This window comes from Netta rufina, assembly GCF_964035555.1.
Source record: "Netta rufina genome assembly, chromosome: 16".
In the NCBI taxonomy this organism is placed as follows: Eukaryota; Metazoa; Chordata; class Aves; order Anseriformes; family Anatidae; genus Netta; species Netta rufina.
Genome location: NC_140140.1, coordinates 16,439,781 through 16,456,866, shown reverse-complemented (window position 1 = coordinate 16,456,866; position 17,086 = coordinate 16,439,781). Strand labels below are relative to the sequence as shown.

Below are 17,086 nucleotides of genomic sequence, written 5' to 3'. Positions count from 1 at the left end.
ATGGAGAGGCGAGGGGCGCGCTGCCCGGCACGCTGCGGAGGCGGCCGCGGCGCAGGGACCGCCAGCACCCCCCGCATCCTCCGCAGCGTTGGCCTGGCAACAAGCAGCGGGAGGAGGATGCTCGGCGGGGCCGGCGCTGGGCTGGTGCTGAGCCCCCCCCCACTGGGCTGGGGGGTCCCCGAGCCCCCCAGGGCCTCAGCAGGACAGGGAACGGGGCGTGCGGCTGCCGGCACCCTGCGGCTCCTTCCCCGCCGGGGCTGCCCCTGGGACCCTCGGCCCCCTGCCTGTAGGAGAGCTGCCGCTACGGGGGGGTCCCCTGAGCTGCCCCCGCTCAGCCCCAGGGAGCGAAGTGGCCTCGGGCACCGCGCCAGCAGCCAGGAGGGGACGGCCACCAGCCACACCAGGCACCGGCCACACCAGGCAGTGGCTGCAGCACACAGCAAGGGGTGAGCTAGGAACGAGCCCAGGCTCCACGGGAGGCTCCGGCCTCTTCAGCGTCACGGTCACGCTGTGGTTACTCTCAGCCTCCTCAGTGCTCAGGCTGGCCCGTCCAGGCTGGTTAGAGAGAAAAATCTTTTATTTTCTCCACGCAAGGCTCTGCCTTTCCATCGTGCTCCTGGGAGCTGCCCGGGGAATCACCGCCCACGCTGCGGTGCTGGATCGCCAGCTCTGCTCGCCACAAACTGCTGGGAGCAGCGTGCGGGGCTGGGAGGCAGCGCTTGGTGAGGGCAGGTTCGGTTCAAGGGGCCAAAGTCTGGCTCAGTTTGAAAGATCTTGGTTCAGGAGAACAGGACCAGCCCCAGCTCAGCCTCCCTGGTCCTGCTCCAGCCTCCTGCCCCTTCCCAGCTGGGGCCTTGACCCATCACCGCAGCTCCCACTCAGCTGCGGGCACGGCCTTGGCTCTGCCCAGCCCCGGGCTCCTGCTCTCTGTGCCCTTGCCGCAGGCCCGCCGGGTGCTGGGCAGTGGCAGGACTGCCCCGGTGGGAAAGGGGCCCCCTCCTGGCACCAGGGCTGCTCGGGGGGCCCAGCCCAGCTGCTGCTGCTGCCCCACGGGACGGGGTCAGCCCCACAAACCGCTGCTCGTCGGCCCTGCAGCCGGGGGCTCCCCCAGCACCCCGCAGGCTCCCTGCAGCCCGGCTGCCCCCAGGCAGCTGCGGGAGGCCAGAGGTGCACAGGGAGGGCTCGCGGGGCAGGGAAGGGTCAGGAGACAGAGCCCATGGGGCCAGCAGCAGTGCTCAGCCCTGATGCTCCATTCCAAACCACGTTTTTTGCTCTGTCAGGGTGAACGAGGTATTCTGGAGGAAGCCACACAAGGTGAGGTGCCATGGCCACAAGTCGCTTGCAATGAAATACTTACTGGTGTAATTGGGCACCACCTGGGGCAGAAAGACAAACAACTCCTCATTCTGCACTGCTGACATAGATGAAGAAGCCGCTGACACTTCCCAGCACCAATGTGTGTCGCTGCTCACCTGCACGGCAGGAACAGCTCGCCTTGGGGCAATACAGTGAGTGGAAGGGGAAAATGCTCCACAAGCCGCTTCCTTCTGGGCTGGAGTTCCCAACCGCCCCTGAGCAGCATTGCAGGAGGTCAGCGAGCTCAGCTGGAGGGGCCCTGGTGAGCCCTGAGGACGCCAGGGCTGAGCTGAGCGGTGAGTGCAGGGCCAGCCCGGGGCTGCCTCGGCGGCACTGGCCCCGAGCACGCTGCTGCTGCCAGCTGGAGGGACACGGGCACGGTGCAGACCCCACGTTTGTGGCACTGCCTCATCTTGGCTTTAACAAACCGTGCGCTGTTTGACCCATGCGGAGGCCTACACGGGAGAAGGCAGTGCCAAGGGTACAGGGCTACACCACTGCCAGGCAGAGACAGCTCACCCCAGTGCCATTTTCCTCTGGGAGCCCAAACCCACACAGGGAGGATGCTTACAGCTTGTATAAACGCAGAGTCTCCAGGTGCAAAGCTTTGTAAAGCTGCTCCTCCCAAGCCCCAGAACAGCTGGGTCAGAACCGCCACTGCCTTGAGCTGCTGGGGTCAGCCTGGCCGCAGGAGTCCCCAGGCTCTGCCTGAATTTCTCCTGTGAGCGAACCCGGCTCCATCTGCCTGCTGAGGAGGCCGAGGGAAATGAACAGCTGCTGGGCTCTTGGTGGGCTGATACAGAAAAGGCAAAGCCAAACCCTTCACAGTGGCAGACAATGAATCAAGAGGGTAACAGGCAGACTTTTAGGAGACTCAGGCTGGCCCCGAGGAAAGAAAAATCACCCAAGGGCAGGGCAGCCCCGACCAGGTCACCCAGAGGCTGCGCCACCTCTGTCCTCGGGTGCTTTCAGCAGCCTGCTGGAACCACAGCACCTGACCCAGTGCTGGTGGTGAACCCACGTGGGATGGCTGCACAGCAAACCTCGAGAGGCCCCTTTCCACCAGATCTCATGAGCAGCAGTGAGAACGGCCGATGACGGTGATCTCTCCTGAAGAGCTGCTCGTCTCTGGCCGGGTATTTATGATGTGTCTCCATCAGCTCGCTGGCTCAGGCAAGAACAATTCTTAAAGCTGTCTCCATCCGGCACCACCTCCCTCTGCTTCTGCCACCTCCCCCTGCCCCCCCCCCCCCTCGGGCCACTGTGGCCTGAAGCTGCTTTTACTCAGGCCTTTGGCAGAGCCTCTCCTCTTCTCCGTGCCATCAGTCCCCTTCTCCAAGGCCTAAGGCTTCTCTACACCGCACAGGTCCCGCTGCCGTTCCTCCAGGTGGACAAAGGTATGAGAAGATGGCATCTTGGTTCTTCCAAGTCCTTGAAAACCTGCCTCCCTTCTGCTGTGTGGGATCTGGAGCTGATCTCCGTTACGGACTTTCTGAGCCATCACGACACCCAGCGTAGTCCTCCCCTCATTGTGGCATTTGTTGTCTTAATATTTGGACAAAGCTGCCCATATTTTCATGACCAGCAACCGTGTCTTGTTACTCAGAGTACCTTCTAACACTTAATGTTCTGGGTCTTACACATTTTCCAGTATTTTTCTAGTGTACTGTAATTCTGTAATTGTATCAATTTGGCAGGGAGATTCAAAGGATGAGTTCTGCAAAAAAAAAAGAACCCAAAACATTTTTCCATTATTCAACCGGAGAGAGACTGAGGCAAGGGCAGGGGCTGACCACAGACGAGGAAAGTCACGGACACGGGGCAGAGCTGTATGCTGGTTTTAATGTTCCTAAGAACTAGGAAACGGAAATCAAAAATAGACTTTGCTCTTCTCGATAAAAGTAATAAAATGGTTAGCGGTGTTAAATTAATCCTTACAAAACAAAACCCAAGGAGGTTAAATACAGCCCGGAGGCTCCGCATAAAAACCACAACGACTACAAAACAGCTGCAAAGACGTCTTTACACACCAAAGAACTCCTCTCCTCCGCTCCTCTCCTACACGGTAACACAGCGGCGGCGAACACGGGACTCACACACGTGGAAAAGAAACGCGGGGGCGATGGGAGCAGCCCTGCCAGGAGCACGGGCGCCACGCACACAACTATTTACACTATGGACACGGAGCTGCGCTGGGGCCAGTCCGGCCGCGGGAGCCCCCGCGCTCTGCCCGCGCTCCTCCTGCCGGCGCCGGGGCCCCTCCGGGCGCGGCGCCACGCGCCAGCCACGGCCGGCCCTCCGGCCATCCCTCCGGCCGGCCTCCTGCTGCCCCTTCCTTCCCTCCTTCCTTCCCTCCTTCCTTCCCTCCGTGCTCGGGCACTCGTCCTGCCGCCCACGCGTGGCTCCCTCGCCCTGCGGCGTGGCTGCAGCCCAGCTCCTCTCCCGGCCGGGGGCTCCGTGGCGCTGCCGGGCGCGGGCAGCGTGCAGTTCGCAGGGCAAGGCGGTGCCGTGGAGCCGCCGGGCAAGAGTCCCCCGGGCCGGTGCTGCGCAGCCAGCAGTCTCTCCGCCTGCCCCGGCGAGCCTCCTCGGGGCCGCCGGCGCCTCCCCTGCTGCCTCTCACCTCTGCACCTCAGTTGGCATTCGGCTCCCGGCTGCCGCTCTGCTCGCGGCCCAGCTCCCGCTCCTTGTCGCAGGAGGACGAGGACGACGAGGACGAGGAGCTGAGGGTGCGGCCCGAGTGCTTGTAGGCCGCAACGAGCTCCTGCAGCCGCTCCGGCGTGGGCTCCCACTTGGCAAAGCCTGCGCTGTTCTGCAGGAAGAGGACGGCGGTGTTGTGCACGGCCTTGTAGTACATCTCCTCCCTGTGAGGAAAGACAAGAGGCGCTCAGCACCTCCCCCTGGCCCACCAAGAAGGCACACGACTACAGGGGAACACCTTTCCTGGCACCTGCCTCTCCTCTTCCTGCGTGTCATTTTTAGGATGACTTTTCCTCCCCCTGTCCTTCATTGTTATGAGAAGTTAGGAAGCAGACTGAATGAAGGCAGAGGCTCGCTGTGTTTCAGAGAAGCACTGAGCCAAGCAGCTCCCTGGCCAGCAGGTGCAGCAGGACACTGCTGTCCCTGAAATACTCAGTGAGAGAATGCATCTCACAGCAACCCTGACCAGATACAGAAAACTTAGCACTCAAGTACTTGTTGCTTAAACCAGCCGTGCCTTGAACTTGTTGCTTAAGCAGCAGACCAGGGGCCACTTGCCCCACTGAAGGCCAAGATCCTGACTGCTCCCTCTGCTTCCTTCGGAGCGGTGCTGAATGACCGAGGCACTACAGCATGTGGTAGCCCAGGAAAGACTCCTCAGCTGTGGCTCACCAGAGTGGAGAGCTGGAGGGACACAGGTGATCACCACAGCACCAGATGGCATGAACCGTTCAGGCTGGACTGAAGGAATACCTCACTCACGAGTTTTTTAGTTAGTGAAATACCTCAGCAGTCATTAAATGTGTGCGAAAATCCACAACACTCTGGATTCCACAACTCCTCCCTTTAAAATCCAGGATGATTACGCATTGCATTTTTCCTTGCCTCTTCCCTACTTTGCACTGATTTCCACTTGGGCTAGGATGTTTCTGTCACACGGCTCTCCTAAGAGGCTGCTCATCAGAAACGCATCCCCAGAAGGACCCCAGAGGAAAGCCTACTTTTTGCAGACGTGCTGAGAGCCGCTGCGGTACTCGTGATCGAAGGCTGACAGGATGAGCTGGTGCCGCTTGAACTTGCTCTGCTCCATGCGGGTCAGGGCTGGTGTAGGAGGGTCCCTCCACTCAGGGATGAAGACAATGAAGGAGAGGGGCTCACTGGAACTCTCCAGCAGTTTCTAGTCCAACAAGAAAACAAAACCCCAGTTAAGCAGTGACATGTCTAATGACTTCTACAGGAAAGCAACATTTCTGCTTCCAGAGCAGTGCAGCAGCAGTCACAATCCTCTGCCTTCCGAGTAACAGCCCTGTCATGAGGGTACAAGAGCAGCGGGGAGCAGAGGACGACTGCACAGCTCCGTTCAGAACAACATGGGTGAGCGAACATACCTCAAAGTGAGAGACCATGGCATCCATCAGCTCCTCGCAGAATGGAGGATTTGCCTCAAAAGACCCACTTATAGGGAAGAAATCCAGGCACGGGCTAGAGGGAAAAGGCAAAGATCCCTGTCAGAGAGGCTAGAATTCTAACTTTCATACCTTAAAAAGCAGCCATGTAATCAGAAAGGACACTCATGCTCTCGGAAGGCCTGAATTCCCAGCAGCATGAGGCCTGCCACTTGTGAATAACAGAACTGTCGCTGGGGACATATTCCAGCTGCAGCTGCTGAGTGCTGACTGCTGATGCAAGCTGATTGCTTTGGGCTCAGTTCTCCCTTTCACCAGAATAAGGGCACGCGCCAACAGGCTCACAACGTGCACCGTGTGGGGACCGGACACCTCCAACCAGACCAGCGGCACGCTCCTGGCTGCCCCACGGACAATCTAGGTCCACTCGCTGCCTTTCAGCAGGCCCAGAGCACACAGCTTTCTGCACAGGCACCACCCAGCCTGCTACAGCCATGAGCTCCCAGAGCTGTCAGCCCTGTCCGGAGCCATCGCACCGCACACGCACCCACACAGGCACACAGCAAAGGGCACTGGAACGTTAAGACTCACCCCCTGGATCCAAAATACCCGTCTGTATCCAAGAAGGCCGAACAGTACTGTTTAAAATAGCAATTCAGAGGCGAGGCAAAGCATTCAAAACTCACTCCAAAGAGCTTGTGGAGGGCTTCAAAGACGTGCACGGGCAGTGCCCCCTGCAGGCCAGTTCCTTCATACAGACCCACACCAAACATCATCTGAGGAGAGCAAATCCCGGTGAGAAGTGCCTGCACTCGCTGTGCCTTCCGTTCCCTTCACTGAACACAGACCAAGGGCCACATGTCCATGCACCCACTCCTCTAGGTATGCAGGGCCTCCTCATCCTTTCTCAAATTCGTGCAGGTCCCCTGCATGTACCCAAGAATGCTTCTTTAGATACTTTCTCTAACTCAGGCCCCACAAAGCAACTGTCAGTTTTTACAGACTCCCCACGAACCTTCAGTTAGCCCTCACGGTGATGCCACGAACTACTGAAGGTTTTTTGTAACCATTTATCTTCATCCCCACCAAGGTCTCCCCTCAAGATCACAACTGCTCCCCAGGCTACACTCCTACCTCAAAACAATGGGGGCAGACAACAGCCCCCATGGGAGCCGTTTTGCACCAGGCTCCCAGAGTTGTGGACCTCCCAGAATAATGACAGCCAAGTCCCCACTATTACTGGGGCTTTTTGACACACAACTGTGATGAGACAGTACCTGGTATCGACGGAGAAGGCACCAAACCCTGGGCAGAAACTTTTCAAAGCCAGAGTCATCAATGCAACTGTACCGATAGAGAAGCCACTGGAAGAGAAAGCCCAGACGTTAAAAAACAGCGGCACCCACAAAGGTCGGACAGCCAGCACACGGACACGTCATGGCATGAGAGACGGTGACGTACAGAGGAGCAGGTGGGGCTCTGCACAAAGGTTTTTCAGCACATCTGCTTTTACTGTGTGAACGAGCCACCAGCTATTTGCTAGCATGCAGGAATGCAGCACATCAGCAAGGGTCTCTCAGCAAGGGCAGCCTTGTTGTGAGTACAACTGTTCTTGCTACACAGCACGCACCCAAAGCACACACACAGCGCCTTTTAAGTGCTCCCAGCAGAAGGCTGCCCCTGACGAAGGAGAAGGAAGCTGTGCTCGTGCCTGCTACTACTCGGGCAGTATCAGGCAGCCCCCCCCAGGTCAGCGCTCTGCCCTGCTGCACAGTCCCTCCGCTCAGAGCAAGAGGAGAAACAGAAGCTCTCACCAAAGAGCGCTTTGCAACGAGTCACGCAGGCCTGCAGCCAGCCCTTACCAGCTTGCTGAAGTAGTTGCGGCTCACTTTCACCATTTCCCCCTTGTACCGCACACACGCCACATTGTTTTCCATGTGCATTTCCACACTGGGGAGTGGAGGGGAGGGGATGGCCAGTCGCACTGGGTAACAGTACACAAGCCTGTCCTGGACTTCAGGAGCTTCTATCTCAGCTACGGAGAATAAAGATCAAGGCAGTCTGTTAGAATCCAAGGACATCTGGAACAGATCTTCCTTCCACCTCAAAACAAGTAGTGACAGGAGTAAGGCTAAAAGAGCAGAGTCCCCCCCAAAACGCAGCGGTGGCCCCTCACACACAGCATGCAGGCAGCCACCTAAGATCAGAGCTGATTCCCCAAATTAATCCTATCACACGCTGCTGGAGCATGGAGAGGATCCATGTCACAGTATTTCTCCATCTGTAACACAGGAGACCTGCAGACTGTACACAACCATGCCAGCATCGTAAGGCACGTTCTGGATGAGTAAGACAATTTCCTTGTCGTTATTGTTATTTCAGTTTGCCCCAAACTCGTTCTAAAAACAGTAAACATTCCCAGGCTGTCAAGTGCAGGAGGCAAAGGAGCCTTTCTGCCACCTTGTGGTTAACTATTTTGGACAGCGACTTAGCCTCAGCTTTGGCAGAAAAAAAAAGAGCTCACGGAAAAGATCAGCTGGAGGGAACCACAATCAGGTGGGAAGACAGGCAGCAAGAACAAGCGGCAAAAGAAAGACACTGGGGTCTGGAAGGAGCGTGTCTGAGGAGAGCTAAGGCTCAAAGGCAAAAGGGAGGGTTAAAGAATGGTGGCGATGAAGGAAGCAAGGACCAAGGAGTAGGAAAAAGGTTTACTGTGTACCAGATATATTGTTCTCTTTGAGGATGGCAAGATGCTTCTCCCGGATGCGCTTGACGTATTCGAGGGATATGTAGTAAATCTTACTGCAGATGCCTTCAACAGAGTCCTTTGCTGCAGCAGACACGTGGGGCCCACACTGCTTGCGTAAGTGCTCCAGGCGGTCCTGCATAACCAGAAGAGCCCCTTGCTCAAGGCACCGCCTCACTCTCCGGAGCTATGCAGAATGACCGTGCCTGTGCCACTTCCACGTCACAGACCAGAGGAAGGCAGTCGCAGCCTTCTCAAGCTCCTTTGCCTGGCCCTGACCACCCCATCTGTCCCTCGGCTCACTGCGCTCAGCTGCACCGGGGGGATACTGACCATGTAATCCTCCTTCGAAGCAGAATGGTCCCGTCGCAGCCAGCTGAAGGTGTCCTCCACGTTCCATTTCACCACCTTCCTGCTGTCTGGTGATGCGCTCCTGCACAAAACAGACAAGTGCCATTTAACCCAGAGGGGCCCTGCGATATATCCATACTGTAACAGTGATCCATCAGTGGGGAACACAGCTGCTGACACGTCCTCAGGGCCCTCGCCTGTCGCTCCCCTCCCATGGAAGTGCTCCCAGCCATCTGACTACGGAGTGCCAGCTCCTGCCAGAACACAGTGCAGCTAGCTGCCTGCTGTCCTCTCTGCGATGGGAAAGGCAGATAAAGGATTTATCTGCGAGAGAAATGGCCCGTTTTCATCTTGCCTCTCATTTCCAAATGCAGCCACTGTTAGGAGCTTGTGATTCCAGTGAAACTTCCCTGTTAACAAGCTTTGGTTTTTCCCAACACGGCTATCTTCCTCAATTCTGTCCTGTGGCAGGCCTCTTCAGAAAAATTATACGTGGTGTAATAAAATACCATTCTAAGTTTGTTTCTCTTTACTATCAGTAGGGGCCCAAGCACTCTTGTATTATCTCAGGAATAAACGACAGAAGGCATTCGGTATTTAGTGTCACACAGCTTCTGGCTCATCTCTGCATACATTCACAGCTTCCCCATGTTTGATTTCATGACAACATCACTAGCAAAAGATGCCTCCACCACCACCGTTTTTCTTCCATGTGTTCTTAACCTTGCTTTTCCTCTCTAAGATAATGACCTGTCCAGAATAAGGCGGGACACTGTAGCTCCTCCTAGAAGTTCCTATAAACTTTTTCCCATTTCTGAAAGTGACAGCACTGCGAGAGGAACTCCCACCTGGATTCAATAAGCCTTTTTGCAGCCTCAGCATACTTGAAGAGCAGTCTCTTGGCTTCCTCCCGGAACTTGATTCTGGATAGCCTGAGGCAAGTATAAATTCACATGCATCAGTTTCACGGCTGCCATGAAGGCCCGATCCAGTTCCCAAACTTTATATAAACAGCACCTTAACCACTTCGTCAGTGAAAGCGAAATACGAAAGCAGAAATCCGCAGCAGGTAAATCACTGGACTAGCCCAAGAAAAGAACAACCCAGAAAGTTGTCCTGTCTTTCATCAGTACCTGATGGGAATGTCATTCATGATTTCTCTGAACATGGAAGGCGACACTACTGGCTCGCAGTCACTCGGTAAAAGAGGGTCTGTCCCTTTATCAACCACCTTCCTCTCCAACATCCAGCGGTTAAAAGACTCCCTTGGGGGGTCAATCCCTGGAGGAGCATAGAAAAAGGGTCAAATCAATATGATGAAGAGATGCCCAGAAGCTCTGACAAGAATCAACACTGGAGGTCAACTTAATGAGTTTACAGCCTTAAAACAACATCAAAGAGAATGTAACCATCACAAAAAGAGGAGACCACAGGAAAGAGACAGATGTGAACCAGACGGAAGAACACCAAGGTACCGCAGGACTGAGAAGACAAATACGGGGAGCACAGCAGGAACTTACCTTCTCGCTGCTGGCAGAGCTCACGATAGTGTTGCCGCAGCTTGAGAATGAGCTGGGAACGAAGCAGCTCCACCTCGGGGTGTGGAGAGAGCACTTCAGACGGTGCCCTCTGCTTAATCACTGCATTTGTCTGAATATCCAGGTCCCAGTATACTCTATGGCAGAAAAAAATGTCAACCTGATGGTCAGATCACTGGCTAATTATCAAATATTGCTTCTAAAGATGCTTCCTGGGGCTGTTTTACCAACCAGGAAATCAAACTATCAAGATTCCTTGCAAAGACACGTTAGACTTGTCACGTCCCTCAGGTTCTTCTTCAAAGGCATTTAGAAAATCAGCCGTCTCTAGCCTACTACCAAGAAAAGAACAGAAGACAAATGGACACAACTCACTCAGTTGGTCGTAAAAGAGCCGCCTGCTGTTTATCTTCAGGTGAAACACACCATGCCTTCAAAACAGAGGTTCCTGGAATACTGGGAGAGATGGGGACTGGCTGAGCGGCTGGGTTCCCCGGAACATCCACCTGGGCATGTAGAAGATGAATTACTGCCCCACAGAGAAAGGTAAAAGGGAAGCGTCCCAGCATACCCAACAGCACCTCTCAGGATACCCAGTTGTCCTGGCTTCAGTTAGAACAGAGTTAATTTTCTTCCTAGTAGCTGGTAGAATGCTATGTTTTGGCTTAGGATGAGAAGAGTGCTGATAACACCCCGATGTTTTCATTGTTGCAGAGCAATGCTTATACCAAGCCAAGGACATCTCAGCTTCTTGCTCTGTCCTGCCAACAGGCAGGCTGGGGGTGCAGTAAGAGCTGGGAGGGGACAGACCCAGGACAGCTGACCCCAACTGCCCAAAGGGGTATTCCATCCCATCTGGGGTCATGCTGAACAATATATAGGGGGGGGCTAGCCAGGGTGTGGGGCCGGACCGCTCGGGGTTAGGCTGGGCATCGGTCAGCGGGTGGTGAGCAATTGCATTGGGCATCACTTGTTTGTACACATTATTAGTAGTAGTACCATTATCATCATTATTGTTATTATTATTGTTATATTTATTTTCCTGTCTTAATAAACTGTCTTTATCTCAACTCACAGGCTTCACTTTCCCATTTCTCTCCCCCAGCCCAGAGAGGGAGGCTGTGTGGTGTTTAGCCGGGTTAAAGCACAACAGCAGTGAATTGCCAGGGCACGTTCTGCCTGCCCTTAGCCAGAGCTAACAGGGACATACAAGTTAGCAGGTTATGACAGAAACGCGGTATCTCTCAACTCCCACACTCCACCTCAGGCTGTCAGAGAAACGGCAAATGAGCAGGACCTGGGTCTGCTTCCACTTCTGTAACTCTGTAATTCTGGAGCGTGAACTGTTACAGCTTGAGTTATACCACAGTGGCCTGATCTCGCACAGTTCAAACCAACAGCTGCAACCTTAAGCATCCATCCCACAACACCAGACCCACCTTGGGCTTTTTCACACTGTTGCCGCTCGGGGCAACCTCCTCAGAGAATCTCCTCTTCCTTTGCTTGCTGTCCAGGGAGGTCTCCACCATTCCACCTTCCAGTGGCATAGGAGCCGCGTTCAGTCCCAGAGGGTCTGACTAAGAGTGTCCAAACAACAACAGCACTTATTAGTTCACCAGCTGCCACTGCAGAGTACCAAAGACAATAAAACTTCTTAACTTCCCTTTTCACTGCCACCAGCTCCCAAGTGGACAGAAATAAGGATACCAATGCACCCGCAGAAAGCTGAAAAATTCCCTTCCATGCTTCTGTCCGCATGGTTTATTTGGTTTGGTTTTTAGTTTAAGACTTAGATGAGAAAAATACCACACAAGTCTCCCAGGTTGAGCATTCTTTGAGCAGTGTACTGCACCTGCAACAGCACTATCAGAGCATGCACCTGGATGAGGAACGTTCCCTCAGAACCAAGACAGATGCTGGACTTGGAGAAGAGCTCTGAAGGTAAAGAGGGCCCTCCCCTCCCACCCAGGTAATCTCAGATCCCAGCACAACACCCCAGTGTCGGCACAACCTCTTGAGGTACGCGGTTACTTACAATGACATCATGCTGTCCCAGAACAGGCATTTCCCACAGAGACTGGTTGGTGAAGCGATTGAAGTAGTAAGGGCGATTCTCCCGTTTGCTCCAGCACTTCTCCCAGCCAGCCTGCACCAGCTCATCTGAGGACAGGAGGGGTCAGGACAAGCCCAGTCCTGAGGAGCAGCCCCACTCCTCACGTCCCCGTCCCTGTCACAGCACACTCCAAAACAGGCACCATTCCTAACGCTCTCGGCAGCCCCGTTCCACCTTCCCTCCCGTTACCCAGGCCCTGCAGAACTCCGTGCCTGTCTTCGCAGAAGCAGAGCCAGTACCTGGGAGGTCCTGCACCAGTCGCATCGGTTTGGGGGAGCTGGGCTGGTTCTGGTTGGAAGTGCCAGGTGAGTGACTCATTAGAGATGCTTCTTCCGCGGGGCTTCCGTGATTCTCATTGGCCATTTCTCAGCAACCACACTAGAAAAAATACACAAAAAGTCCACGTTACAGCAGGAAAGAGCCCAGATTCACTTGGCCCACTCAGCCGGAACAGCCTAAGTTCATTCTCACGATAACACGACTTGAACCAGTGCAAACAGCACTGACCCCTGAGCAGTACCTGCTATACTGGGTACAGCTGGCTGTACGGGATGCTGAGCCATGGATGCTCAGGGAGCTCTTATGGACAGCACTGAAAATGCTCCTTTTCCAGCTAGAGCTCTCCTAGACGTGCAGCATTTCATGCCATTCGGCAGCACTGAATGCTTAAGAAATAAAAAACTCTTCTGTGAACATCTACTGCCCTCCACCATGCCAGCACTGCTATCCACACTGGTCTGTTACCCTTGTAGACAGTTAAAATCACTATTTACGCACACGTAACTGCACGTAATTTAAGCAAAAGATATTAATTAAAAAGCTTCTGCTATACAAAACAACCCCAGTGCTTCGCTAATGATGACTGTGGTGGCTCACAGAACCACAGGCCAGCAGTGAGGAGCTCCTGAGTTATTTTCCTCGTTATGTTCCAGCCCCAGACTGTCAGGCCTCAGCCAGGCTATTTTAGCCTTTGCTATTTTCTCATTTGCATAACAACAGCTATACAAAATAAACTCTGTTGAAACAGTAAAGCTTCTCTCAATCATCATTTAATGTTCCCAGCTGCAGAACAGCCAGGTTTCTCCTCTCTTATTCACCCCTCTTCCCCCAGGGAAGTTTCTGAAGCGGCACTGTTGAGTCAGTCCTTACAGACTGCTCCTCTCTGGCAACCCCAAACACGCTGGCAACAAACGGGGAACAAGGCTTCAAATACCTGCTAGCTCCGTGCTGTTACCCAGCTCTATCCCGGCCTCTGGAGGCCACCTGCACATCAGTCAGGGCTGCAGGAGCACAGTCGTGCATGAAGTGTTTCTAACGGGTCTGAGGAGCAGCACCAGCAGGAGGCCTCCTTGTATTTCACCTCTTAAGTAAAAGTTCTGCTTTGTGCATTGAATTATTTCGAATTTACCCATCCCCACTCCCCATCCCGTCCAGAAACCCCCCCCCAGCTGTTCCAGAAGCGCAGAACAGCAGGAGCTGACAACGATCAGCAATCAGCAGGGAGCTGGCAGGCTCTACAGCACTGACAGCGAGAGCAGCGCGATGCACGGCAGGGCTGAGGAACTCTAGGTCCTTGGAAGATGTTTCCACCTTCCTCAATGTCTCCATCCTGCCCTCAGCGGGAAGCAAGGCAAGGTGCAGGGTGTCGCAGAACCCTGGAGTGGCAGCCTCTGCTCAGAACTATGGAGATAACAACGTCCAAGTCCGCAGGGGAAAGCACCTGCTGCACAGACCGTGCCCCATCACGTTTAATCACCTCAGCTCTGGCGTTGCATAACGTTTGTTTACTGACACTTCCTCCTGAACTCCGGCCCTGCCGTGACCCTGCAGGCACCCTGCAGCTGGCTGCCAGGCAGCACGGCCACCCGAGACAAGGCTCAGAACACGTCCCAGGCACTGGGTGCAGGACAGCTCACCACAGACCATGGGTCCCAGGCTGCACGTTGTGAGCCCCGCTGTGTGTTTCTCATGTCTCAAACTTTTTAAACTGTGTTTAGCCCCTCCTCCTTAAAACCTATTGACACACGCAGCCGTTGCCGTGTCTCAGACATCACAGACAGCACGTTACAACGGATCCGTACGGATGGGGCCAGACCTCCTGGCGTGAGCCACGCACGTACTGCAGGAATTACAGAGTGCTGGGTACCGAGATCTTCCCCGACTGGACAGCACCCACTATCTGCAGCGACTTCCAGTGGTTCTTTACCACTGATAGCTCAAAGAGCTGACAGACAGGGCTCGTGGGGTTTGCCTTCTCCCATTTATGGATAAAGCAGACGAGGGAAAGGGGACGAGAAGCTTTATCACTGTATCAATGTTGATGAGTATTAAATGCAAGCATCCTTAAGCTCAGGGAAAAGGAATAAAGCCAAGGAACACCATGCTGACAGAAGGAGCTCTACTTTTATGCAGCTACCGTGGTGTCTTAGGCAGCGAGAGGGACTGGGCGATCACTCTGTGGTGGTTATGGCATTGTTTTTATGCCCCGCAGCGGGGCACACAGCGCTTCACACGCAGCACGGCACCAACCCTGCCCTGAGAGCTTACAGCCCAGGAGCAGCAGCACGGCCAGAGAGCACGGCCAGAGAGCACAGCCAGGCGGCAGACGACACAGAGCAGAGCTGTACAGCGGGCAGGACCGTTACTGGCATCCACTCCAGCAGGGCAGGACTTCAGGCAGGACAGGAGCAGCGCAGACAAAGGCGAGCGGCGGCAGGCAGCGGGGATGCGGTGGCTCCTTCCCTCAGCCCCGCTCCGAGGCCACCCCGCGGGGACAGGGACTGCGGCCTCCCGCCAGCACCGCTCCCTGCCCCAGCGCTGAGCCCCGTGCCCGGCTGCCCGGGGCCGAGGCAGGGAGCGCACCGGGCACCGAGGGGCCGCGTCCGCCGGGCAGGAGGCGCTGCCGCAGCCCCGGGGCCGCCCCCCGGAGGCGCCGAGGGGCCGGGCGGGAGGAGCGGGGCCGGGCGGCGCCCCAGAGGCCGGGCGGTACTTACGGGGCCGGGCTGCCTGCCGGGACGCGGGGCCGTCGCTCCGTGCTGGCCGCTGGCGCCTCGGGGCCGCATCCTCATAGCGGGGCGTCCCGCGCCTGGCCCGCGGGGGCCGCTGCGGAGACGGAGACAGAAACGGGGACGGGGACGGGGAGGGCGCCGTTAGGGGGCGGGGGCGGGGCGGGGGCCGCCGGGGCGCGCAGGCGCGGCGGCAGCGGCGGGAGCCCCGCACCGGGCGGAGCGGAGGGGCCGGGAGGGGCCGGGCCGGGCCGGGCGGCGTCGGCCGCGCTCTAAGATGGCGGCCGCGGGCCCGCGCCGCCCGCCCCGCCCGCCCCGCGCCGCCCCCCGCCGCTCCCAGCCCCCCGCCGGCCCCGCGGCCGCGCCGCTCACCTGGGCGTGAGGCCGGGGCCTGCAGGCTCCGCGCAGCGCCGCGCTCGCCGCCGCCGCCCCACCTCCGCCTCGCCCGCCCCGCCGCCGCCATCTTGCGCCGGGACCGCGGGCCGCCGCTGCGCAGGCGCGGAGCCGCCCCGCCCTCGGCACCGCGCAGGCGCCGCCGCCGGGACGCGGCCCCGCGCAGGCGCGCGGCGCCCCCCGCGCCTCGGCCCCGCCGCACCGCGCCTGCGCAACGCGCGGCCCGCGCTCCGGCGGCCGGCGGCGGCGCGTGCGCGGTCGGGCGGCGGCCCCGCCTGCCCCGGCGCCATCTTTACTGAGGGGCGGCGGCGCCCGCCCTGCGCTGGGCCGGGCCCGGCCGCTCCCGGGGCCGCCGCGTGGCGGGGCCGCCCCCAACCCCCCCCTCCCTCCCCTCCCCCAACCCCCCCCGGCCGCAGGGCGAGGCCCCGGGGGCTGCCCCCGCCCCCCCCGCCCCCCCCCGGGGCAGCCGCACGCAGCGGGGGGGGTTGGGGGGGGGGCGGTGCCGCCTCAGGGCGGGCGGGGCCCGGAGCGGGGGGGGCGCAGCCGGGACCGAGCCACGGGGGCTTCGTGACCCCCCCCCGGCACCGGGGGCTCTGAGCGGGGCCCGCCCGCACGGGAGCGGCCCGGACGTGGACAGAGGGACAGACACAGAGGGACAGACACAGAGGGACAGACACAGAGGGACGGACAGACACAGACACACGGACACGCGGCCCCCCCCCACCCCCACAGCTCCCGGCCCCGACCCCCCCCCGCTGCCCTTTGCCCCCGCTCCCCGGGGCTGTCCCTGCCCCTGTCCCGGTGCCGCTGGCGCAGCAGTTCTGGGGCCGCGCTGTGTCAGCAGCCCCCGGCCCCCGGCGGGGCCCTGCCGAGCACCGGACACGGCCCCGAGCCCCGGCCCGGCTGCGGGGGAGGGAGGAGGGGACAGGGGACACGGGGGGGGCCGTGCGGGGCGCCGGGAGCGCAGAGCCCAAAAACCGCACGGGGCGTGCGGCAGGGGGAGGCTGCGCCTCGCTGTGTCAGCCCCCGGCCACCCCCACCCTGCAGACAGCGCCTGCTGGGTCAGGAGGGCAGTGGGGGTGCTGTGGGGGTGCTGTGGGGGTCCTGCTTTGTGCCCCTCCCGGTGCTGAGCCCCCCCAGGCAGCCAGGAGCGAGCCCTGCAGCCCCCAGGCTGTGTCTGGGAGCAGCTCCGAGGCTCTGGCAGCTGTTGCAGCCTCCCCGCTGGGCTCCCAGCACGGCCGGGCACACAGCAGTGTCCCCCAGCCCGGGGCCGAGGGTCCTGCCTTGCGCTGCAGCCCAGTGCCGAGCCCACCGGGCAGCGCCGGGGCTGGCAGGAGCCTGGCACCCATGGGACGGGGGTGGCACTGCCCTGAGCTGCCCCGGCCAGGCCCCACGTGCGGGGCTTCACCATGCGGGGCCGGGACGCCCGGTGATGCTGAGGGACCTGGTGGTGGCTGCCTGTACAGGACAAGGGCACACCG

The 17,086-nt window shown here is 58.2% G+C and overlaps 1 protein-coding gene across 2 annotated transcripts; it reads right to left on the bottom strand.

Annotated features, from left to right (window-relative positions):
- Positions 1-2,640: 2,640 nt before the first annotated feature.
- On the bottom strand, positions 2,641-15,698 carry PCIF1 (phosphorylated CTD interacting factor 1). Of its 2 annotated transcripts, XM_084296480.1 has the most exons (18): positions 15,585-15,698; positions 15,201-15,309; positions 12,447-12,585; positions 12,130-12,254; positions 11,534-11,671; positions 10,470-10,600; positions 10,077-10,231; positions 9,690-9,837; positions 9,405-9,488; positions 8,539-8,638; positions 8,179-8,341; positions 7,322-7,494; positions 6,737-6,823; positions 6,051-6,235; positions 5,442-5,535; positions 5,055-5,230; positions 3,977-4,217; positions 2,641-3,073 (listed from the first exon to the last, which is right to left on the bottom strand). In XM_084296480.1, the coding sequence occupies exons 3-17, from the start codon at positions 12,568-12,570 to the stop codon at positions 3,986-3,988; spliced, it is 2,115 nt and encodes a 704-aa protein (XP_084152606.1). In that variant the 5' UTR covers positions 12,571-12,585; positions 15,201-15,309; positions 15,585-15,698; the 3' UTR covers positions 2,641-3,073; positions 3,977-3,985. The 2 variants fall into 2 exon arrangements, with proteins under 2 accessions (XP_084152606.1, XP_084152605.1); XM_084296479.1 differs by lacking the exon at positions 2,641-3,073 and having other exon boundaries at positions 3,179-4,217.
- Positions 15,699-17,086: the final 1,388 nt, after the last annotated feature.